The sequence below is a fragment of the Diceros bicornis genome, unplaced genomic scaffold (assembly GCF_020826845.1).
Source record: "Diceros bicornis minor isolate mBicDic1 unplaced genomic scaffold, mDicBic1.mat.cur scaffold_122_ctg1, whole genome shotgun sequence".
In the NCBI taxonomy this organism is placed as follows: Eukaryota; Metazoa; Chordata; class Mammalia; order Perissodactyla; family Rhinocerotidae; genus Diceros; species Diceros bicornis.
This window is the reverse complement of record NW_026691042.1, coordinates 347,649-373,345: the sequence shown is the minus strand read 5'-3', so window position 1 is coordinate 373,345 and position 25,697 is coordinate 347,649. Positions and strand designations below refer to the sequence as shown.

At 38.7% G+C, this 25,697-nt stretch overlaps 1 protein-coding gene and 1 long non-coding RNA gene across 2 annotated transcripts in view; one reads left to right on the top strand and one right to left on the bottom strand.

The window, feature by feature from the left end:
- Window positions 1-844: 844 nt before the first annotated feature.
- Window positions 845-10,246, bottom strand: LOC131402520 (uncharacterized). The gene is made up of 3 exons (XR_009218741.1): window positions 10,187-10,246; window positions 3,300-3,347; window positions 845-943 (listed from the first exon to the last, which is right to left on the bottom strand). It is a non-coding gene; the product is annotated as an uncharacterized LOC131402520 (long non-coding RNA).
- Window positions 10,247-18,238: 7,992 nt separating this feature from the next.
- LOC131402511 (centrosomal protein kizuna-like) overlaps window positions 18,239-25,697 on the top strand; it is a 66,830-nt gene continuing 59,371 nt past the window's right edge. Inside the window, 2 exon segments of the mRNA XM_058537226.1 lie at window positions 18,239-18,836; window positions 19,281-19,596. Of these exon segments, the coding sequence (XP_058393209.1) occupies window positions 18,239-18,836; window positions 19,281-19,596 (914 nt within the window).

Sequence of the window (25,697 nt, the reverse complement as noted above, 5' to 3'; positions counted from 1 at the left end):
CAGAGCCCACAGCTTTGGTGTGGGGCTGACTCCTCACTAGGACTAGGGTGTTCTAATTCCTCAGTGTGAGCTAATCTGCATATTCCAAATCCCCAATGTCCTAGCAATGGGGTGTCAAATGGCCCTCTCTGGTCCAGCAGGATCCAGGCACAGGACCCTTTATGGAACAGGAGGAGGAGCTGGGTATACACGGGGTTCTTACTTGCCAGACCTGGAGTTCTGGGGAGTGGAGCTGAGCGAGGTCACAGTGTAGGAGCCGCTGACAGGGTTTGAGGCCACCTGGGAGGAGAGCAGAGTAGGGGTGGGCATCAGGGACGGTCAGGACAAGACCTGCCCCCTCATTTGTATGCTGCATCTCTGTGCCTGGACACAATCTACTCCTCAAGTCTCGTTACCAAGAGCTGATTTCTTCCCTCATTGACTCTTTTCTTCCTTCTTCTTATATTGTTAAATTATTTTAAGTTAAATTTAGCTGGGTTTTCTCTCCCATACATTTAAAATTATTCCTTACTGATTCTTAGATGGAGACTGTGATTTCAGTGAGTTACAATGAAAAATGAAGGAGTTCAGGGGTGATAACTGTGGACCTGAGAAATTTAAATGATGGCATCGGGCATGGTCCATGATCTTCAGGATAGCCATATGATAAGCCACATGATAATCAGAATTTTTAAGACAAGGTACTGTTAGGTTTTATGGTTTGAGTGAGAACAAAGGGAGAGGCCTACAATTGACACACAGTTTACACACAGCAGAGAACCCTCCCTCACCTCTTCCAGCTCCTGGTGGTTCCTGCTTCCCTGTCTTGTGGCAGCAGATCTCCAATCTCTGCCTATGTCTTTCACATGATCTTTTTCCCTCCATGTCTCTGTGTCCTCATCTCTTCTTATAAGGATGCCAGTCACTGAATTGAGGGCCCACTCGTTTAATCTTCTCAGCAATCCTGGAGGTAGATACTGTTGTTATCCTCATTTTATAGGGAGCCTCAGAGGGGTAAGTTAACTTGTCTAAGACTGTACAGCTAGGCAGAGGCAAAAATCAAACCCTGACCATTTGGCCCCAGCAGCCATACTGTTAGCCATCTTGCTGCACTGCCTTATAAGTGAGCATGGGTGAAAGGCTCTTCAAAAGTTGGGAGGAATTCCTGATCAGATAAAAACATCCTAGCTACATCATGTGAAATATTTCAATTATTTATTTAGATTCTGCATTTTTATCTAACTCTGGGAGCTAGTGAAATGGTCTCCCTTAGTGCTGTAATATTCCAGCTGAATCAGGTGAGCCGTGAAAAGCAGAGTGCCCATCTCTAAACTGCTCACATTTCCAATAAAAGGAGCATCCATTTGAGTTGGCTTTTTTGGAGAGAAGAAATACCTTCAAGCTCCACTGAAGAAAACTTCAAGCAAGAAGACAGATGTGTGCCTAGTGTGCAGTGGCTTTGCAGTGGCTTTGGCTGTGGATTTGAGCCATGTCAGGAGAGGTGGTAGAGCTGTGAGCGGAAGAAGCCCCACAGCAGGAGACGCACCAGACGAAGACACCCCAGCGTTACACAGTGGGAAGAGTTCCATCCTGAGAGGACAGCCTGCAGCTCCCAGGATCTGAGTAGTATTCATAAGACCAAGGCAGCCACTGTAGAGCCCAGGCTTATCTCCAAGGGGTGAAGTGACCCGTGTTCTGGAGGGGACACCTGGTTAAAATAAACATCCTGGCAAGGGGAAAGGAGTCATAAGACTATCCTGAAGTGCCCATATTTAAAGAGGAAATGACTTAGGTTGGAATTGCCGGGAAGCAGATCCTGAGACAAGGATTTGAGTATAAGTAGTTTATGTAGGAGGTGGTCCCAAAAATCCCAAATAGAGGAGAGAGGAAAGTGACAGGGCCGATAAAGAGTGTGACTGAGTAGGTTACCTCTGTGAGCAGCTGGAGCTCAGTCCCCTTACGGAACCTTGGAAGACTGTAGAACATGCCTCAGAGTTATTGCACACGGGGGTGGGAAAGGGAGGCGTTTACCCTTCCCCTCCCGTCTGTCACTGACTGAGTGTTGTGCCTGGCTCCACTTCTGGCAGCTGCACAGCAGCGAGGGAAGTGCTCCGGCCAGGAGGCATGGGTGCTTGTAGGAGGACACTGTGGGCATGTACTGGGGTGGTGAGGGCCCCAGGGATATGGGCCTGGCCTTGTCATACTTGCTACAGGAAAGAACAGTAGGGGAAGGGGGTGAAGGAGTTGGGTTCTTACTTAAAGTTGTCTGTATAAGCCTCAGTTTCTTATCCTTGCTGGCCCACAGTGCTTCCTTCACCAACAGTCCCCTTGAATCACTGCTCAGTTATACACAGTGCACAAGAATCTCCCTAATGTGCGGCTCTGAGCGGTTGCCCAGGTTTCTAATACCAAGCCATTGTGCCTTCATGGGGATGGTGACCCCTCAGCTCTGCCATCCTCAAAGATGTGACTTCATTTGACCCAGAGCGATGACAAGTCGAAAGGTAGTCTCTCTGTGTTCAGCTGGACCTCTTTTATCTTAATAGCTTTTAATTCATGTGTGTTTCTATTCAGAAAACAATTAGAAATTAAACTGAATACACAAACAGTTTTTCAAGTCCTGGCCCTAAAACTAGATCTGCAGGCCTGTTTTCAGGAGAGGGTAGTAACTGCTCTTCTCTCCAGGCTCGCTAGACCATGAGCTCCCGTGGGGCAGGGCCCAGGGCCCCTTCCCCTGCTACACCTGGTGAGTGAGAATGGCCCGCTGACTTCAAAGAGGGAGAGGAGACAGCTATTCTCTTTGAGCCAGGTGTGCACGCCTCCCATTTCACATGGAGTTAGAGGGCAAATGAAGTTTGAACTCTCCACATCCTGCTTCCTTTTAGGGGTGCCTTCCAGGTGGGTAGTGGGGAATGTGGCTCAGATTTACAGCTAACACTTACATTGGTCTTACTGTGTTTCAGGTACTAAGGTCTTTATATGTGTGTGTATATAAATATTTATAAATATACACACAAACATAAACATATACACACTCTCATTGCAACAACCTTACAAAGTAAGAACTATTTTTGTACCCATTTTACAGATTAAGAAACAGAGGCCAAAGAAGTTAGGTAACTTGTTCCCAGGTCACACAACTGGTCGGTAGAAGAGCAAATCTCAGCAGACTGGTTCAGAGCCTTAATTAATAAATATATCTACTCACTTTTCAGTTACTGGAAGAAAGATTTCACTTAGGAAAATGATGAGAGGGAGACTTTCTTTAAGGGATTTAGCTTCTCTCGTAGTCAAGAAAGAAAATAACAATAAAGTCTTACCTTTTGTGGAAATGTTTGGCTACCCAACTATCGTTCCTTTCGCCTTCTCTGTGGTGAAATTATGGGACAAGTGTGTTAGGTGTCAAGGCTCTTACAAGTGAGAAAGCTGTGTTCATACATATAGGTGCACATCTTACAGTGGAGTGATGGGGAAGAGAGAAAAAGTGAACGAGAATGGGAAAAGGAAACATAAGTCGATTTTGCATGAGGCAGATAAATTTTGTGAGTAACAGTTTCTTTTCTCCTTTTGATAGTACAAGGGATTACAGAGGCCTCCACAGGAGAACAAATATTGATTTCTTGTTCTTTAGAAGACTTTCCAAACTTTGTGTACTTATATTCTATGAAATACTGTATTAGTAGAAAAGGACAGCCTGCTTCATATAGTCTGAAAAAAAATGTTAGTGCCTAGAACTTTTTTTGGAAAGGAATCTAGCAATAACCATCACAGTTAATAGCCATATATACTTTATCCCAGCCATCCAACTTTTGGTAATCTATGCTCTAGGAATAGAAGCTCTAGTTAATTTAATAATGTTAATATAGTGAAAAAAAATTAAATATATGAGGAAGGAATGGACAGGTGGTTAATCCATTTTAGGAAAAAGGAGCCTGCCTGTGGATGAGATTGCTTTTTTAATTGTGGTAGAGTATGAGTTGCTTTTATCTTTACTCAGGTCTCTCAGAATTAGAAAATGGAGTTGGTGTTCTGTCTCTCTGTGGTAATTCTTTAGTGAACAGGGAACTCTAAGAGACATAGTTATATCCTGAGTCACCCTATTTGGGAATTTCCAAGCAGATACAGGGCATATTAAATTGTATTATAAAAGAATGAGCTGTTGCCTTGATATTCTCAGACACTTGTTAAGCTTCTGTTCTTTACTTGAAACCAAGACTTAACTTGTATTGTTTTGATGAAGGCAGTTGCTTTGGCTTAGAGTTATTGGGGAAAATGTTGAACAAAAAATGTTCCATCATTTTTGGAAAATCACCTACTGGTACAATTTAGGAATGCTGAATTTCTCCTGAAGCTTCTGTCTGCTTTTCTACTCTTCCCATTTACCCTACAGGGACTTGATTTTATTTATCAGGTACAAGTTCCACTTAGAGTCTATTTTAGTAGATCTGGTTTTGTACTGGTTGTATTTACTAAGAAATTAGACATAGACTTCAGATTCATTATTAGGGATTTTTATTTATTTTTTCAAAAAAGCTATGGTTCAGTAACACAATTTGAGTTTAAATGATTCAGTTTTGAGAATTGTAGCATAAGAAATGGGCACTGGAGTGCTTGTGTCTGGGTTTGAATCCTGTGACAGAGAGCAAATTGTTCAACCTTGCTAAATCTTGTAAGAGTGGGGATAATAATAATGGTTGTTTTGAAGATTAAAAAAGGTAATAGATATCTGCTTGACATCTGGTAAGTGCTTGACAAATGTTCACTGATCTTGTCACCACCACTCTTACCACTGTCACCATCATCACCATCTTTATTCTCCACTAGGTTAGCCATACTTTGGTCCTGGCTTCTTGCCGCTGATCTAGGATAGTGGAGAGGCCAGCTATGGGGGTAGAGAGGCTAGCTATGAATTAAAGAAATGGGAAGTAAAGCCCCCTGGTGGTAACAACTCATAATATATTGATTTTATAGTGATTTATCCTACAAAATAACTTAGAATACATCCTTTGAAGCCTAAATTTAATGGATCCATTTTAAAATTTAGATAGTTCCAATGACTATTGGATTTAATGGCCAGAGACATCTCTTTGTGGCCTCAGTTGAGAAAATTTGGTTGTGTCTATAATCTGTCACAGTGGCAAAAAGGAAAGAACAGTTACAAATCACATTGGTGTGGTGTCTTAGTTGGCTCAGGCTGCCATAACAAAATACTACAAACTGGGTGGCTTAAACAACAGAAATGTATTTTCTCCCTCTTCTGGAGGCTGGAAGTCCAAGAGCACGGTGCCAGCAGGGTTGGTTTCTGGTGAGGCCTCTCTCCTTGTGTTGCATGTGGCCACCCTCCTCTGTGTCCTCATATGGCCTCTCCTCTGTGCCTGTGCGTGGAGAGAGAGCGATCTCTGCTGTCTCTTCCTCTTCTAAGGACACCAGTCCTATCAGATTAGGGCTCTACCCTTATGACCTCATTTAACCTTAATGACCTCCCTAAAGGCCCTGTCACATTGGGGATTGGAGCTTCAACATAAGAATTTGGGGCCAGCACAATTCAGTTTATAACACATGGTAAAGTAAAATAATTCCTTCAGGATTGTTATATGTGTTTTTATTAAGGGATATTTTTGAAATCTTCTTAATGTAATTTAAGGACTTGTTTATGTGGAAACTAAAAAGTGATAATTATACTGTGTGAAAAGCTGAAAATTTAGTCTGACAGCTCTGTTTCCATTCTACATTCACCTTGATGCTTCCCAATTCCCTTGTCTGGGGAAAAAATATATTAAGAAAAAATTAAAATTTCCTCAGCATATTGTAAAACGAAGTATAACAAATATTTTTTCAAAGTACAGTAGTGGTCAAGATCCTCTTGCTTTGAAAATTCCGGTTAGTAATTATTAACCGAGACATCATTACAATAATTCTAAACTTGCTGATATCTCCTTATATATGTCCCCTCTTTTCCTCCAGCAAAGAGGAATGCCTGATTGAAGAAGTTACCTTCTGTTCCTTAATAAGTATTTTCAGTTGTGTTTGTTTGCTTTGCTATCACTTTGCCCAACTCTCAATATTTTTTAAGAAATTGCAGATGGGTAACTGTGACAGGAAAAGGAAGAACTGAACTAAAATCTTTGATTATAGATTTACCTCAAGCACTCAACTACAGAAAGTAATAGGAAGGCGTAAAAAAGTTGATCATTATGTCAGATCCTTAAATTCTGATACACGATCCTTCTTTCGGCAATAACATCTGTCTCTCAAAAACCTGTCAATTCCTAATATTATTCTAGTGTCAACAATAATGTGAAACGCGACATTCTCTCTTCAGCTTCCCTGGTTCAGAAACTGCTTTGAGAAGACGCATAATTATGTTCAGAATTTTAAGATTCAAGACCACCCTATTTCCTGTTGCTAAGCAAACCAACTGACAGACTATTTTAAAAAAGAAAAGAGACGCCTGTCTTTGTGCCTGTTCTCGGCAAGTGGGAAATCTGCCAACCTGCAAAAGCCCAGCTTGTATTTCGCTAGAGCCAATATTTTACTTTGCAAATGTTGAGCCCGTTCAAATGTAGCATTACCTTATGGTGAGCAGGAGTTAATTTTTGCAGATTTCTTGTACATTTTTTGTTATAAAAGTTTAAAGTATTGCTGGTGGGCATGTAAAATGGTACAGCCACTTTGGAAAACAGTTTGGCAGTTTCTCAGAATGTTCAATATAGTTCCCATATGACCCAGCAACTCCACACCTAGGTATATACTCAAGAGAGGTAAAAACATGCACACAAAATCTTATGTGCAAATTTCAAAGCAGCAGTATTCATAACAGCCAAAAAGTGGAAACAACTCAAATGTCCATCATCTGATAAATGGAGAAACAAAATGTGGTATATCCATGCAATGGAATATTATTTGGCCGTTAAACGGAAGTACTTATAACTGCTACAGCATGGATAAACCTTGAAAACGTTATGCTGAGTGAAAAAAGCCAGTCAGGGGCTGGCCCAGTGGTGTAGCGCTTAAGTACACGCGCTCTGCTTTGGCGCCGCCGGGTTCGCAGGTTTGGATCCCAGGCACAGACCTATGCACTGCTCATCAAGCCATGCTATGGTGGCATCCCATATACAAAACAGACGAAGATGGGGACAGATGTTAACTCAGGGCTAATCTTCCTCAGCAAAAAGAGGAAGATTGGCAACAGATGTTAGCTCAGGGCCGATCTTCCTCACCAAAAAAACGAAAAAGAAAAAAGCCACTCAAAAAAGACCACCTATTACACCTATTGTATAATTTTATTGATATGAAATGTCCAGAAGAGGCAAATCTTTAGAGACAGAAGGTAAGTGGTTGCTAGGGCTGGAGGTTGGGGAGGATGGGGAGTGATTGCTAAAGGGTATGGAGTTTCTTTCTGGAATGATGAAAATGTTCTAAAATTGATTGTGGTGATAGTGGCACAGCTTTGTGAATAAACTAAAAAACTGCTAAACTATATAGTTTAAAAAGATGAATTGTATGATCTGTGAATTATGTCTCAATAAAACTGTTTTTAACAGTTTCAATTAAGTTAAATTTGTTAAATTTGGGGAAAAAAAGCCAAGAAGACAATGTTCATTTTCCTGGCATAATCCTTTACAAACAGATTTTGGGTAATTTCTTTTTCCTGTGTTTAGATTGATCTTTACATAGGTATAAGCATACTGAATATATAATTTTTTTTTCATTTACCATATTTCAGCATTTCCCTTGATGTGACATAGTCTTCATTTGCCTCATTTTTATGACTTCCTAATCTTGCCTATTTTGTTGTCATATAGGTCGCTTCCAACTTTTCATGATTATAAATAATGCTGCAAATGAACTTGTTTGTCCACGTAGCTTTTTTTTCTGTTAGGTTTATTTCCTTACAATGTTTCCATGTAGAATTATAGAATCAAAGGCAACAAGGATATTTAGGACCCTTAATGTCTGACTCTTTTCCAAGAGGATTCTGCCTGTTTATTCTGCTACCAAGAATGCAAGAGCTTCTATTTTACCTATCATTCATCAGTACTGGGGGTTATAATTTTTTAAGTGAACTTTTCATTCTAGAATAATTTTAGGTTTGCAGAAAAGCTGCAAAGATAATATCAAGATTTCCCTTGAATTCCTTACTCAGTGTCCGCCATTGTTAACCTCTTACATTATAGTGCCACACTTGTCAAATCTAAGAAACCAACATAGGTACATCACTATTGACTAAACTCCAGACTTTATTCAGATTTCACCAGTTTTTCTATTAATGCCTCTTTGCTGTTCCAGGACCCAGTCCAGGATTGAGTGTTATAATTTTAATTTAAAAAAATTTAATGTAATGGGTATAAAATGATATTACATTGTTGTCAGTCTTGTTTTTTGTTTTTTTTAAGCCAAGTTTTTAAGGGAATATTTCTAACTATTTTGTTTGATAGGAGAAAGATTGGAAGTTAATTTCCCTCCCAATAAACTTAGTTTATCGGGGCTGGCCTGGTGACACAAGCGGTTAAGTGCGCGCGCTCCGCTGCAGTACCCAGGGTTCGCTGGTTCGGACCCCGGGCGCGCACCGACGCACCGCTTGTCAAGCCATGCTGTGGCGGCGTCCCATATAAAGTGGAGGAGGATGGGCATGGACGTTAGCCCAGGGCCAGTCTTCCTCAGCAAAAAGAGGAGGATTGGCAGATGTTAACTCAGGGCCCATCTTCCTCACAAAAGAAAAAAAAAAACTTACTTTATGAAAGTGTTATTCCTGTCACTTGAAAACTAGAAACACACTTCTGCGGTCTTCCTGCCAAAAATGCATAACCAGAATGTAACCATGAGGAAACATCAGTCAAACACATATTGAGAGACAGTCTACAAAGTAGCCAGCCTATATTCTTAAAAAGATGTCAAGGTCAAGAATGACAAAGACAGACTGAGGAGCTGTTCCAGATTAAAAGAAATTTAAGAGACATGACCCTAGATTGGATCCTGAACCTGGAAAAAAGTTGGCTACAAAGGAGATTGTTGGGCCAATTGACAAAATCTGAATGTGGACTGTGGAATGAAAAATAAGATTGTATCAATGTAAAATTTCCTGATTTTAATCATTGAACTCTGCTCATGAAAGAGAATGTCCCTGTGGACATTTGGAAATACATACTGAACTGTTTAGGGGGAGAGAGGGAAGATGTCTGTAACTTACCTTCAAATGGTTCAGGAAAAAATAGTATGCATATATATAAACATACTCACATGCATGTATGTAGAGGGAGAGAGAATGATAAAATAAATGGGGCAAAACATAAACAATTGTTAAATCCAGCTAAAGAGTATTAGGGAAGTTTCTTGTATGATTCTTGCAACTTTTCTGTAAGTTTGAAGTTATATCAAAATAAAAAGTTACCCCTCTCCCCCTCCAAAAAAGTAGAACTTTTTTCCCTATTGAGTCTCCTAAATAATTTTCTATTTATTCCTATTGGGTCTCAGCAGATCCTCAAATACAAGTTGCCTCCTTTGATCCTTATGGGGGAATAATGCACCAGACTGATTTTTATGCATAATTAAGGGTAATCTTTTTATAACTCCTGATTTATTACATGCCACTAAAATATAATGTTCTCATTAATTAGTGTATTACTAGAGTTTGTTGAGGACCCAGAGTTCCATATTCTAAAAAGTCTGGAATTCTTGGCAAAATGGCACTTAATAACTACTTGCTATCACAGAGAATTGTAACTTCTCCTGTTTTTAGGAAGTACCCACTGTTAACAGTGCTTTTTTGAATTGGTCATTGTTTTCAGTTCCTGTGGTTACGGAAGCGTTTACTGTAAGTTAAATCATGGTTTTGTGCTACTTTTGTTGATCGCACAGGTTACCATTTAGACTCTTGTTGTTTCTCTCCGCTTCTTGGCTCTCTGCATTCTTTGTCCAGTGGAAATGGGCCTGGAGTCTTCTGCCTCTCTTAGTGGGTCAGAGGAGTTTGAGAACTACTGGTTGCAAGGAGTAACTCAAGGCACTTCCTTTGGCCCTCCCAGGTGGCTTTCTCATCTCTGAGACAGGCCTACACCTTTGCTTTATGTCTTGGCCTTTAACAGACCAACAAAGAGGGAGGGACTGCTGTGTACTCCCTGAGCTGGGTTAGTAATTTCTCTGGTATTGGTTCATCAACACTCCCTAAATGAGTCTTGAAAGTGAAATATCCAGGGCCTTCCAAACTCACAAGTCTGGTCACTGATTTGCCTCAGGTCTTCACTAAATGACCGCTATTGTGTACCTACTCTGAGTCCTCACATGCAGCCAGCTGAAGCTCAAGCACAGTAGCACATCACTTGGAGCCATCTTTATAAATAACTTATTTTGAGAACAGGAAAAATGAAAGTAGTTGTTACATTAGGGTACTGGTAATAGGTGATTTTTGCCTGTTTTAAAATTTGTCTTTGTTATTATATCAGCTTTTCAATTACAAAAGGAATAGAAGACACATTGTATCACAAATACTGTTCATATTGATAAATCAGAATGTTGATTAATATAATTTTGCTAATTAAACCATATGGTATAATGGAAAACTCTTAGGAATGACGTAATGGCCTCTTTGGATGGTGAAATTGCAATATCCTCTAAGGCAATCTTGACCCAACAATTTTATTTCTAGGAAGCTGTCCCACTAGTATTGTCACGTTTGCAGATAGACATACACTCAAGGATATTGTTGCAGCATGGTTTGCAGTGGTAGATGGTGGGAAACAAACCAAGGTCCATCAAAATGAGACTGGTTAAATAAATTATGGTGCATCTATAGAACAGGATAATATGCAGCTGTTAAAATTGCAATATAGTCTCTTTGCCAGTCCAACAAGTAAGAAACTTAGAAGTCACCACTCCATCCTAACAAGTAAAAACACAAACAAACCAAAAAATCAGCAACTCTTCTTCAGTCTGTCAGAGAAGTGAGATCATAGGGCAGTCCACTACTCCTAAAATTGGAGGGACTGCCAGGTGCATAGAGAAAACACAACTTACCAGAACAGAGCTGAAACCTCTACAATAACCAGTGCTGAGAGAGAGAAACCTCAACTGTAACTGACAAATTGCTGGAGGCTCAGTGTAAATAGGTTCAAGAGATTAAAAACTCCAGGGGGACTAGTCATAGGGAGACTCCCCTCTTTTGTGAGTTTACAGGTCCTCACAGTGAACATCGGAGAAAAATTCCCTCATAATTCAGGTAGAGGAATGGGGAAAAGGAACCATTTTTGAAATGCACTAGAGCATTCTGTTCTTAGCAGTATCTGCCCTCAGGAGAAGCTATTTAACCAGAGCCTAACTGATCTAGGGGAAGGGAAATACCCAACTCCAGAAGGCCCTAGGCTTCTATGTGGAGAAAAGGAAATAACCAATTCCAGCCCCTTCTACCCTTGAACCTAAAATTGCTCTAAAAAGATGATGTCTTAAAAATCAATTGACTTAGATGCATGGATTTATTTCTGGACTCTCAGTTCTGTTTCATTCATCTGTATGTCTGTCCTTATACCAGTACAGACTAGAATTACTCTAGTTTTGTAGTAAGTTTTGAAATTGGGAAGTGTGAGTCCTCCAACTTTGCACTTCTGTGGAAGATTTTTTTGGCTATTCTAGGTCCCTTGTATTTCCATATGAATTTTAGTATCAGCTTGTCAATTTCTGAAAAAATGCCAGCTGGGATTTTGATAGAGATTGCTTTGAATCTGTAGATCAGTTTAGGAGTATTGTTGTCTTATCAATATTAAGTCTTACATTGCTTGTACACAGAATGTGTTTCCATTTGTTTAGGTCTCCTTTAATTTTTTTCTTCAATGTTTTATAGTTTTCAGTGTATTTGTCTTGCACTTCTTTGTTAAATTTATTCTGTTGTATTTTATTCTTTTTGATGCTATTGTAAATGGAATTGTTTTCTGATGTCAATTTCAGATTGTTTATTGCTAATGTATAGAAGTACATTATTTCTATTTATATATTGATCTTGTATCCTACAACCTTGCAGAACTTGTTTATTAGCTCTGTTTGTTCCTTGTGGAGTCCTTTATATAAGATCACGTTATCTTCAAATAGAGATAGATTTACAGTGATGCATCACTTAACGATGGGGATATGTTTTGAGGAATGCATTGTTAGGCAATTTCACTGTTGTGCAAACATCATAGAGTGTACTTACACAAATCTGGATGGTATAGCCTACTACACACCTAGGCTATATGGTACTAGTCTTTTGGAACTACCGTCATATGTGCAGTGCGTCATTGACTGAAACATCATTATTCAGCACGTGACTACTTTTTCTTTTGCAGTTTAGATGCCTTTCGTTTCTTTTTCTTGTCATACTTCCTGGCTAGAATCTGCAGTACAGTGTTAAATAGAAGTGATGAGAGCAGACATTCTTGTGTTAATCTGAATCATAGGGAGAGAGCTTTCAATCTTTCACCGTTGACTATGATGTTAGCTGTGGGTTTTTCTTAGATGCATTTTATCAAGTTGAGGGAGTTCCCTTCTATTCCTAGTTTGTTGAGTGTTTTTTTCTTATCATGAACACGTTGGATTTTGTCAAATGCTTTTTCTGTGTCTATGGAGATAATTATTCAGAGGGATTGTCTTTTATTCTATTAATATGGTATGTTACATTACTTGATTGTCATATGTTGAACCGACTTTGCATTGCTGGGATAAATCCTCCTTGATCATGGTGTATAATCCCTTTTATATGTTGCTGAATTTGGTTTGCTAGTATTTTATTGAAATTTTTTACATCTATATTCATAAGAAATATTGGTCTGTAATTTTCTTGAGACATCTTTGTCTAGTTTCAGTGTTAGGGACTGGCCTCATAGAATGAGTTGAGAAGTATTTCTTCCTCACCTGCTTTTGGAAGAGTTGATGAAGGATTAGTGTTAACTATTCTTTAAATGTCTGGTAGAATTCACCAGTGAAGCCTTTGGTCCTGGACTTTTCTTTAGGGGAAGTTTTTTGATTACTAATTCAATTGCTTAACTTGTTATAAGCCTATTTAGATTTTCTATTTCTTCTTGAGTAGATTTTGTTAGTGTGTGTCCATCTAAGAGTTTGTCCAGTTCATCTAGGTTATCTAATTTGTTGGCATACAATTATTTTTAGTATGCCTTTATAATATTTTTTATATCTGTAAGGTAGGTAACATAGTACCCATTTTCATTTCTGATTTACTTAGTAATTTAAATCTTCTCTCTATTTATTTATTTATTTATTTATTTATTTATTTATTTGTCAGTCTAGCTAAAGGTATCTCAATTTGTTGATCTTTTCAAAGAATCAACTTTTGGTTTTGTTGATTTTCTGTATTGCTTTTCTCTTCTCTAATTCATTTATTTCTGCTCTAATCTTTATAATTTTCCTCCTTCTGCTTGCTTTGGATTTAATTTGCTCTTCTTTTTCTAATTTCTTAACATGGAAGTTTAGGTTACTGATTTGAGTTCTTTCTTCTTTTTTGATATAGACACATACAGCTATGAATTTCCCTAGTCTAAGCACTGCTTCTGATAGGTTTTGGTATGTTGTGTTTTCCTTTTCATTCATCTCAAACTATCTTCTAATTTCCCTTGTGATTTTTTCTTTGACCCATTAGTTATTTAAGAGTGTGTTTTTAAATTCCCACATATTTTTGAATTTGCCAAATTTCCTTCCTTTATTGATTTCTAATTTCATTCTATTGTCAGCAGAATTCATACTTTCAATCCCTTTAAATTTATTGAGACTTCACTTATGGCCTAACATATAGAATGTTCCATGTGCAGTTGAGAAGAATATGTATTCTGCTGTTGGGTGGGTTGAGTCTTCTGTATATGTCTATTGGGTCTCATTGGTTTATAGTTGTTCAAGACCTCTGTTTCCTTATTGATCTTCTATCCAGTTGTTCTATCCATTATTGAATGTGGGGTATTGAAGTCTCCAACTACTATTGTTGAATTGTCTATTTCTCCTTTTAATTCTCTCAGTTTTTGCTTCAGGTATTTTAGGGCTTTGTTGTTAAGATATGTGTAGATATATAGATATAGGTATAGATATCTGTTTCTCATTGTTATAAATTTGTCATAAACTGATCCTTTTATCATTATAAAATGTCCTTTGTCTCAAGTAACAATTTTGTGTCTTAAAGTCTATTTTGTCTGATATTAATATAGCCACTCTAGCTTTCTTTTGGTTACTGTTTGCATAGTATATTTTTTCCATGAGGCTTTGTTCATATACCCTTTTCTGTCTCTTTGCTTGGAACCTCTTTGTGTCTTTGAATCTAAAATGAGTCTCTTTAGACAGCATATAGTTGGATCATGTTTTTTATCCATTCTACCAGTCTCTTACCTTAATGGTAGTATTTATTCCATTTAAACTTAATGTCATTATCGGAAAAGTAGGATTTGCATTTGCCATTTTGCTCTTTGTTTTCTATATATCTTTTTTTGTTCCTTTAATCCTCCATGCTGCCTTCTTTTGCACTAAATATATATTTTCTAGTATACCATTTTAAATCTCTGTCATTTATTTTGCTGTGGGTACCTTGCTGTCATAATTAATATCTTAGCTTATAATAATCTAGTTTGGATTAATACCATTTTAATTTAAATAGCATACAAAAACTTTGCTCCTATATAGCTCCATTCTTTTCCCACTCCTTTGCGATGTTATTGTAATACAAACTTAATCTTTATATCTTATATGCTACTCATCAACATAGATTTATAATTACTGCTTGATGCACTTGTCTTTTAAATTATATAGGAGAAGAAGAAGAGTTACAAACAAAAAATATATTTATGCTTTGTTTTATATTTCCCAATGTAGTTACCCTTACTAGTGCTATTTATTTCTTACTATGAATGTGAGTTACTGTGTAGTGTCCCTTCATTTCAGCCTGAGGGATTCCCTGTAGTATTTCTTGTAGGGCGGGTATGGTAATGACAAATTTTCTCTGTTTTTGTTTAGCAAGGGATACCTCAATTTCTCCTTCATTTTTGAAGGAAAGTTTTGGTGGATATAGAATTCTTGATTGACAGTCTTTTTCTTTCAGCACTTTGAGTATGTTATCCTACTGCCTGCTGGCTTCCATGGTTTCTGATGAGACATCAACTGCTAATCTTATTGAGGATCCCTTATATATGAGGAGTCACTCCTCTGTTTTCACTTTCAAGATTCTCTTTTTCTTTGGCTTTCAATAGTTTGATTATGATGTATCTAGGTAAGGATCTCTGAGTTTATCATACTTGGACTTTGTTGAGTTTCTTTAAAGTGTAGATTAATGTTTTTCATCAAATTTGGGAAGTTTTTGCCATTATTTCTTCAGAATTTCTTTCTGCACCTTTTTCTTTCTCGTCTCCTTCTGGGACTTTCATTGTGCCTATGCTGGTATGCTTGATGGTGTCCCACAGATCTCTCTCTGTTCATTTTCCTTCATTCTTTTTTCTTTCTTTTCCTCAGTCTGATAATCTCAATTGACTTATATTCAAGTTTGTTGATACTTTCTTCTGCCTGTTTATATCTGCTGCTGAACCCTTCTAGTGAATTTTTTATTCTGGTGATTGTACTTTTCAACTGCAGAATTTCTATTTGGTTCTTTTTTTTTTTTAATAATTTCTATCTCTTTATTGATAATCTCTTTTTGGACATTGTTCTCATACTTTCCTTTATTTTTTTAGACATGATTTCCCTTAGTTCTTTGAACATATTTAAAATAGCTAATTTAAAGCCTTTTTCTAGTAAGTCCAACATCTGGGCTTCCTCAGGAATAGTTTCTTTTGACTGCTTTTTTTTTTTTTCCTGTGTATGGGCTTTATTTTCTTGTTTTTTTTCATGTCTCATAATTTTTTGTTAAAATTTGGACATTTGAAAATAATAAAATATGACAACTCTGAACATCTGATTCTCTTCCTCTCAGAGTTTGTTGTTGCTGTTTGTTTACTGACTTTCTGGACTAATTATGTAAAGTATTTTTTTGTCATGTGTGGTCACTGAAGGGTCTATTCACTTATTAGTGATCAGCTAATGATTAGACAGAGTTTTTTGAAATGCCTAAAACCAGTAAGTTTCACAGTCTTTGACAAGGGGCTTTGAGTGTGTCTTCAGGCACACCTTCAGCCCTCATCCAGACAGTTTACAATTCCACCTTGACCTTTGCTAAGTGCTTGCACAGAGCCTCAGGGTAAGCCTGAGGTGAGAGCTTAGGCCCTTCTCAGGACTTTTGCTGAGCATGCCCAAGGCCTGAGGGTGCAGGTGGCCATCTGGATTTCCAGGAGTATGTTGGAGCTTTTCAAAGCCCCCTATGGACATCTTGTTAATCAGCTTTTCCTTTTAAGGTTTTTGGTTAGCCTGTTGTTTGCCCAACTGTTATCTACTGCCCAACTTTTATATACAGCCTTGATGTTAAACAATTGTCTCTGATTTTTTTTTTTTTTTTTGTGAGGGAGATCAGTCCTGAGCTAACATCTGATGCCAATCTTCCTCTTTTTTCTGAGGAAGACTGGCCCTGAGCTAACATCCGTGCTCATCTTCCTCCACTTTATATGGGATGCCGCCACAGCATGGCTCGACAAGCAGTGCGTCAGTGCATGCCGGGGATCCAAACCGGCAAACCCCGGGCTGCCGCAGCAGAGTGTGTGCACTTAACCGCCTGCACCACTGGGCCGGCCCCTGTCTCTGATTATTTTTGACAAATACCCCCAAGGAGAAGGCTTTTTGCACTGTGTGAGCTCCAAGTCAAGTCAAATAAAGACAGTCTTGTGAGTGTAGCCTTCCAGGAAACCACCAGATAAGTCACGTAATGACAGTTCTCTGAGAATGGGGCGTTGAAGGAATTCCATCTCTTTTCCACTCCTTCCAGTAGCTGTTAGACTGCTGGGTTACAGGCTGTGGATTTTCAAAGTTACCGCAGACCTGAAGAGTGGGAAATGAGAATAGGACAAGTTAAAGCACCATAAAGTGTACTGTTCCTACCAAGATTCAGTTGTTTTTCTTGAGTAAATGCTCCCCTGATTGCTGCAAGCCTGTGGTTAATCTCCGGAATTCTAAGTTATTTTCCAGTGTTGAAGATGTTTTCCAGTGTCACTGTTTCTTTTATGAAACATAGAATTTTGAGAGGTTCTTATTCTACCATTTTCTCTGACATCTCTGTTCATTTGTTTTTAACATCCAAGTTGTTTCTTTTATTTTTTGGAATAGAAGAGATGGTATATTTGAAGAGAAGCAACACCTGATTCTGTTGCAGCTGTGTTTATAGCATTTTCTGTCTGAACATTTGGGCCTCAGTTTTTCCATATGCAGAAAAGGGGTGCAAATACGTCTCCCCATCTATTCTGTAGGGCTCTGTGAACTAAATGCTACTGTATATGTGGAGATGCTTTGGTCTCTTTGGAAGAAAAGCACTTAAATTCCTCAAGGCTTCAGGGTTGTTACTTCCAGTTCTGCTTCCCACTGTGTGTCCTTGATCAAGCCACTGAACCAATTGCTTCTGTTTCTTTTTCCACCTCTCCCCTCCCCTCTCTCTTTTCAAGGAAGAGACAATGTTCATTTTCCTGATAGACATGCCAGTAAATTTAAATTGCTTTAAATGTATTTAAAATGATTTGAAGATGTTCAGGAAAAACTGTTGTTATTTGAGGTTGACTAGAAATTATGGCTGTTTGCACATATGCAGAATATTTTAATGCAATCTCGAATGTGATTATTGGAGGGTTTTTTATATTACACATAATACCAGAAATAGAGTTTTGAAACCTCTGGTAGTCCTTTGTATGCGTCTCTCTCTCTCCCTCTCCCTTTTTTTTTTTTCCATCAGGTACCTTCCTAGCTCCATCAAATCTGAGCATCTCTGAGGAAAGAGGCTAGAACTCACAGCTGTTTTTTTTGCTTGTGGCAAAATATACATAACATAAAATTTACCATTTTAACCACGTTTAAGTGTACAATTCAGTGGCGTTAATTACATTCACATAGTTGTGCAATGTATGCATTTCTTTTTGAAAAATATAGATTCCATAGTTCCTTGACAATATTTGCTTTGTGAACCAACACTGTTTTTAAAATTAAAGAGTATGGACTATACCAGTTTTTTGCTCATTCGTTTTGTAGGAAGCCATGAGTTTTATAAACATGGTAGCTGTTGATTTCAATGGTCATGCTTCCTTTACCTCATTTCATTTCTGAAAACAACCTAAACAACCTAATTGTTCATACACAATACATTTAACTCACGTCTCTTTTGGTGCTGCAGGTTGCAATGCAGGCAGGGATTAACTTGGGGACAGCTGTGTCAAGAGGATTGTATCAACCAGCAACAATCTTTATGGGCCGCCAAATGTCAGCCATCTCAAGCACTGGAGATGTTAGTACAGAGCGGAAATCTCCCCAACCCACGAAGAACTTCAGAACAATTCCTGACCCATGTTCACAGCAACAGACAGCCCAGAGCAGTGATGTGACAGACAGCTATGTAGTCTGCACTAATAGTGGCACACAGTGCTTAAATAAGTCTGACAAAATAGATGGAAGGACATCTCTTCAGATTGATGAGAAAATGCCAGTCACAGCCAGCCCATTGTCTGAGGAGGAAGAGACTCATTGCTTGGAGATAGGAAGCAACTCACATCACGGCAAGAGTAATTTATCTGAAAGCAGAAAGTCTGCTGAACTCCATTCCCTGTTACGGGGAAGATTACGTCCAGGGAGCAGAACCACTGATTTAAAGTGTGACAGTTCCAGCAGATCAGGGGCATCAGAGGGAGATATACTGACACGGGAACATATTGAAGTCAAGGAAGACAGTGCCAGACTACCAGTCGCTCCGATATCAGTCTCAGAATACTGTGCATCTGAAAGTAAGTGTTCTCAAGAGAAGCATTCTGCTCAGGAAGGTTTCTCAGGTGGGGTGAGAGGCTGAGATTGTTTGCTGATTTTTGTTGATATTTAGTTTTTCTGGGTGGTAGTGGTCTTATGTAAGAACAAAGTGTACTCTCTAATTTTATCTTTTGTCAAAAAACAAAGTACAGTGCTGACTTTGCCAACAAATTCCATTCTAATGAATTCTTAAATATGTATGTGGAAATATTCTTACAAGCGAATTCTCTGATTTTTAAACTCATTGTTATATTTTTAATATATTTAATAAAATATTTTTAATGAGTTTTTAAATACTGTAATTAATCATAGATTGTTTCTACATGTTTTAACTGATGAATAATCGCACTCCGTGAGGTGGAACGTCTTACCTCGCTTCTCCCTGCACTTAGTGATCAGTAGTCTCTTCATATCCCCTGTTACAGATCATCCTCCTCACGGGGACCCCGAGGCACAGAAGCCCTTCAGGAAAATGCAGCAACAGCAGGAAGAGGAAGGTCTGAGCAGCAGCAGTGACCTCACAGTTGCCGTAAGTGAAGATGATCTGATTTTAGAGAGTCCAGAACCACAGCCAGATCCCAGTGACAAGATGGAGGGAGAAGATGGAATAGAGGCCTTAAAATTAATCCACTCTGAGCAAGAAAGAGGTGCCCTATCCACCGAAAAACATAATTGTATTTTGCAAACTCTAAGCTCTCCTGATTCAAAAAAGGAATCCTCCGCTAACTCACCAACAAGAGAGTAAGCCATTGAATTTTTTTTTACTATTCTGTTTTTAATTATAGACATTTTTAGAGATCATTCCACTGGGAATGTATTGTCGAACACTCAGTCATGAATGTATAAGTTCCTTACTCATAAATAATCTCTTAGCAAAGGTCTAATTTGCTTTCTTTTCTTTTTTTATAAAATAGCTTTAAAAGTCTGAATATCATTGAAATCATGGTGATTTGCAGTTTATAATTATATCCAAACAATCCCTGGTTAATTCATAAGTCATTCCCCCCACCCCTACCCTCCAGCCTTTTAAGAAAACAAATCATTTTGAAGTTGTGGTAACACAGAAGGTGACAAACGGTTAAACTTACTAGGAATTCAGCTTTAGAGGCTAGGAACTTTGTATCTAATTAATTTGCTTAATCCTAATATCCCTTGCCATGGTGTCATTTTTGTCATACGATTAAATATGAGTTAATAAGTTCTTCTAAGTGTATATCTAAGCCAGCTTTCCTTTTCTGAATGTAAATATGAGAACACTGGAATCTTTAATGTTAAATAGGAACAACATCAGTGTTATACATTTTGAGCACTTATTATAATATCCAACTCATGAAAGCTCATGTATAATTTTTTATTATTGATTGGAGGTACTAGGTGGAATTGTGTAGAAAACATGGAAACTGTTGAAAACCAATTCTGCAATGAAAAATAACTCTAATAGCATCAAATCTCTTTTAGGAGTGGAAGGAACCTACGTAACAAACTAAGGTAGATCTCGCCTTTTAAAAATGAAGAAATCAAGGCTAGGGGCATAGGAATGACACGGAGGCCGTTGGGGCAGACCTTCCATACAGCCTGCCTCCCCAACCCACATGCCACCACTAGAATTTTCTGTTACACTGTGATGCCATCACTCTTTCTTTCCAACAGTCCCAGCAACAGTGAAAAGCCAAGTGGGCATCCTTGTATATGAGGGGATATGTTCTCTTTTAGAGCAGCATTGCACCTTTAATGTATTGCCTCTTACCATTCATTATCTACTTATGGTGAAAATTTTAATTTATAGTCTGATTGACTTTAAAGTGATGTTCAAGAAATATTTATTAATAGCACATCCAAGTACAAAGTACTTGTACTGTGGATGGAAGAACCAACATGGTTCCTGTCATTGGGAAATTTGATTTATTAGAGTGGCAAGCCAAATGGATTTTTTTGTGTGTGTGTGAGGAAGATCGGCCCTGAGGTAACATCTGCCAATCCTCCTCTTTTTGCTGAGGAAGACTGGCCCTGGGCTAACATCCATGGCCATCTTCCTCCACTTTATATGGGACGCCGCCACAGCATGGCTTGACAAGTGGTGCGTCAGTGCGCACCCGGGATCCAAACCAGCGAACCCCGGGCCGCCGCAGCGGAGCGCATGCACTTAACCGCTTGTGCCCCCGGGCTGGCCCCCCATTGGATTTTTCTAGTAAGAATACTTCTCTCGTCAAAGAGGTACAGGTATTATATACTACATCATCAGAAACTTTATTACTAGAGATAGAATGTATCTGTTTTGGGTTTCGTATTTGTAGGCTTCTTTTTATAGCAATTCATTGGACCAGTAAGTAGTTTGGTGGATTAACTGGGGGACTAGCGTACTTACCCAGGACTCAGGCTTTTTCTGAGATGAAAAAAGTTGGGTATGTGTATAGAATTAAGAATGTTCTCTCTCTCCTTCTCCTATATGACTGACTTTTTCCTATGATCTTAAAGCCAAGTTCCTCAGAATTTTGGGATATAGTTTTCCAAAATTTGTTAGAAAATATGGGCATTTGGGGAATTTTTGAATAGTTTGTCCTAATGGAATGGTCCCAGAATGAAAGGTCAGTCACCAATGGTTGTTTTCTGTCTGTTACCAAATTTGAGCCCATTGATTTTTCTGTGGTAAAAGTACTACCCAGGGGCCGGCCCTGTGGCTTAGCGGTTAAGTGCGCGCACTCCGCTGCTGGCGGCCCAGGTTCGGATCCCAGGCGCACACTGACGCACCGCTTCTTGGGCCATGCTGAGGCCGTGTCCCACGTACAGCAACTAGAAGGATTTGCATCTATGACATACAGCTATCTACTGGGGCTTTGGGGGGAAAAATTAAATAAATAAATAAACAAAACAAAAAAAAAAGTACTACCCAGGAATAGGTTGAAGGTGGTTTAAATGATCCTGGTTAACCTGCTGACATCCTCACCGCTTTTGAGGCGCTGCGTTCTCTTATTTCCTCTTTAGCATGAGCTCTTCTCCTTGCTCTGAGGGTTAATTATTCATCTGAGACTATAGTGTCATATTTACAGAGCTAATACTATGACCTCAAAGGTTCATTATCTCAGTTTACTTTAGGGTCTGTTGGGGGCCTGGAGAAAAGTCACTTGAATGAATTTTAGTTAACAAAGATCGAGAGATGGGACAAAGGAAGACACATAGAAGGATCTGAACAGGAAAGCGGAACCTCTGATTTGATGAGAATGATGATAGATACTATGTTTGAGCACATCTATGTGCCAGCTGAGTTGCTGACCTTGAACATAAAACTTGGTCTTAAGCTTCCTGGCAGTGAAGGGAAAATAGATGTGCAGTATGCAGCGTAGTTTCCATCTGAGGAGAAAAGTGAAATCAAGGGTGACTTTTGGTGGTGTTTTCTCTTGTTTTTTGTTTGTTTTATTTAAAAAAACTTTTTAACAGCTTTATTGAGATATAATTCACGTACCATACAATCCACCCATTTAAAGTGTATAATTCAAGAGTTTTTGGCATATTATATTATTAATATTTAAATGCTGTGTTAAAATGTATATAACATAAAATTTTCCATTTTTAAGTGTACAATTTAGTGACGTTAATTATGTTCATGATATTGTACAACCATCACCACTACCTATTTCCAAAACTTTTTTGTCCCCCTTATATATTTGTCCTTTTGGTCTATTTCAATTCACATAACATTTTCAAGATTCATCCATGTTGTAGCAGGTATCAGAACTTCATTCCTTTTTAGGCTAAATAATATTCCAGTGTATGGATATACCACATTTTGTTTATCCATTCATCTGTTGATGGACATATGGATTGCTTCTCTGTTTAAAAGCCAAGCATCTTTGAGAAGGTTCATGACCCACCCCCATGGATATTTCCAGATAATTGAAGACCAGCTTGTGCTTCCTGCACAGTTCCTTCATTGCAAGCTATAATTCACATTTCTCACAAGGAAGCATACTAGAATGAAGCTGAGTAAAAGCAATGTTGTTAAAAAGGAGGACCTTGAATCTCATTGTTAAAGAGTAGTTTGCTGCAAACATTGGTACAAAGCTCCATGACCTAAAACACCAGACATTTATTATTTTTCAGGTGCCAGGTGGTTGGCCCAGTGTCATTTGGGGCTACAAGAATTATTTGGCCAGATGTCCCTTATCGTCCAGTAGAGTAGTCCAACCTCAGTCACCTGGTGGTGGTAGCAGGGTTCCCAGCACAGCAAGAGGGCAAGCCCCAGTGCACAAATGCTTTAAAGTGTCTGCTTGTGTCAGGTTTGCTCATGTCCCATTGGTTAAAGAAAGTCACAGGACCCAGCCTAGAGTCAAGAGGTGAAAAAATATAATCCACCTCTTGATGGGATGAGTGGCAAAGTCACATTGCAAATGATTGCACACAGGAATGAGAAGATTACGGTTGCTTTTTGCAATCCACCACAGTACTTGAGGACAAATTCAAATGAAGATAACCTCAGTGTGAGTCAAAAGGGTCAGGAAAGGTTTTATCCCAGGGTGTTGATGCAGCATCTTGAAGGCTGTAAAGGCTTGAATAAGAAGGAGGAGGGAAAGGAGTGAATGAGGTCTGGAGGAAGAGTGCAAGAAGGAATGCAGATACAGAGAACACAAAGGGCGTGGGAGGGCAGAGCAAAGCGTGTGACTAAGGGCTCATTGAGCAGGGCTTGTTGGAGTAAAGGTTTAAAATGTTGCCTGGGTCATGTTTGAGAAAGACCTTGAATATCAGGGTAAAGAATTTAAAGTTCCTTCTCTGTGTTTTCCAGAACTATTGAAGGTTATTTTAAGAGAAGAGTGGTATGGTGAGTAACTTGATTTAGGAGAATTAATCTGACATCATTAGTTTCATCAGGATTAATTGTATACACTGGTGGGCAGAATTCTGAGATGGCCCCTGAGGTTCCTGCCCCCTGATGTACACTCTGTATAATCCCCTCACTTTGCGTGCGGGCAGGACTGTGAGTTTGAAGGATTTCCTTTCTGTGATTAGGCTATGTTACGTGACAGAGGTGAAGAATTTTGCAAACATAATGAAAGTCCCCAAATCAGTTGACTTTGAGGTAATCAAAAAGGAATTGTTCGGGGTGGGCCAGACCTAAACAGATCAACCTTTAAAAGGGACTGGGCACTTACTGAAATCAGATTCAAAGCAGCTGAGATACTCTCCTGTTCACCTGAAGAAGCAAACTTGCCATCTTGTGACGAAGGCCACGTGGCAGACGATGGTATGTGCCCTGTGGGAGCTGAGGGCCTCAGTCCTATAGCCACGAGGACCTGAATTCTGCCAACAACCAGTGAACTTGGAAGAGGACCCTGAGCTTTAAATGAGATTGCCTATGAGGAGATGATAAAGATTAAATGAGATCATAAGGGTGAAGCCGTTATCCAATGGGGCTGGTCTCTTAAAAGAAGAGGAAGAGACACCAGAGCTTTCTTTCTCTGCCATGTGAGGACACAGTGAGAGGTGGCCATCTGCAAGTCTCACTAGGAACCAAATCAGCTGACACCTTGATCTTGGACTTCCCTGCCTCTAGAATTGCAAAAAATAAATTTTTGTTGTCTAAATCACCCAATTTGTGATATTTTGTTATGGCAACCTGAGCAGACTAATAAACCTGGCTAGAGGTTTATCCATTTTGTTGGGTTTTTCCCCAAAGAACCAGCTTTTTGTCTTTTGATTTTCTTTATTGTTTGCCTATTTTCAATTTCATTGGTTTCTGTTCTAAATTTTATTACTTCTTTTCTTCTGCTCACTTTGAATTTAATTTGCTCTTCTCTTTTCTAGTTTCCTAAGGTGGGAGCTTAGATTATTGACTTTTAGAGCTTTCTTCTTTTCTAATGTGTGCATTCAGTGCTATAAATTTCCCTGGAAGCACTGCTTTCACTGCATCCCACAAATTTTGATAAGTTGTATTTTCATTTTCGTTCAGTTCAAAATATTTTTAAATTTCTTCTGAGACTTCCTCTTTTACCCATGTGTTTAGGAGTGTGTTGTTTAATCTCCAAATATTTTGAGATTTCCTAGCTATGTTTCTGTTATTGATCTCAGTTTAATTCTGTTGTGGTCTGAGAACATACTTTCTATGACTTCTGTTCTTGTAACTTTGTTGAGGTGTGTTTTATGGCCCAGAATGTGGTTTGTCTTAGCAAACGTTCCATGTGACCATGTGTATTTTGCTGTTGTTGGATGAAGTATCTTATAAATGTCGATTAGATCCAATTTAATGGTGCTATTCAGTTTAGCTATATCCTTGCTGCTTTTTACCTGCTGGATATGTTAGTCACCGACAGAGGTGACTAAATATTCAACTATAATAGTGGCTTTATCTATTTCTCCTTACAGTTCTATCACTTTTTGCCTGTGTATTTCAATGCTCTGTTGTTAGGTGCATACACTTTAAGGATTTTTGTGATATTCCTAGGTGTAGATTTTTTGGGTAATTATCCTACTTGGTGTTCTCTGAGCTTCCTGGATCTGTAGTTTGGTGGTATATGTTGTTAACTTCGGAAAATTCTTAGCCATTATTACTTCAAATATTCCTTCTGCTCCTTTCTCTCTTTCTCCTCCTTCTGGTATTCCCATTACTTGTATGTTACACCCTTTGTAATTATCCTACAATTCTTGGATGTTCTGTCCCATTTTTTTTTCATTCTTCCTTCTCTTTGCATTTCAGTTTGGGAAATTTGTACTGACATATCCTCAAGCTCACTGATTCTTTCCTCAGCTATGTCCAGTGTATTGGTGAGCCCCTCATAGATGGTCTGTTTTGAGTTTGATGTTTAGTTTTTTGGTTTTGAAATTATGTAGACCATTTAAAATTAATTATTTTT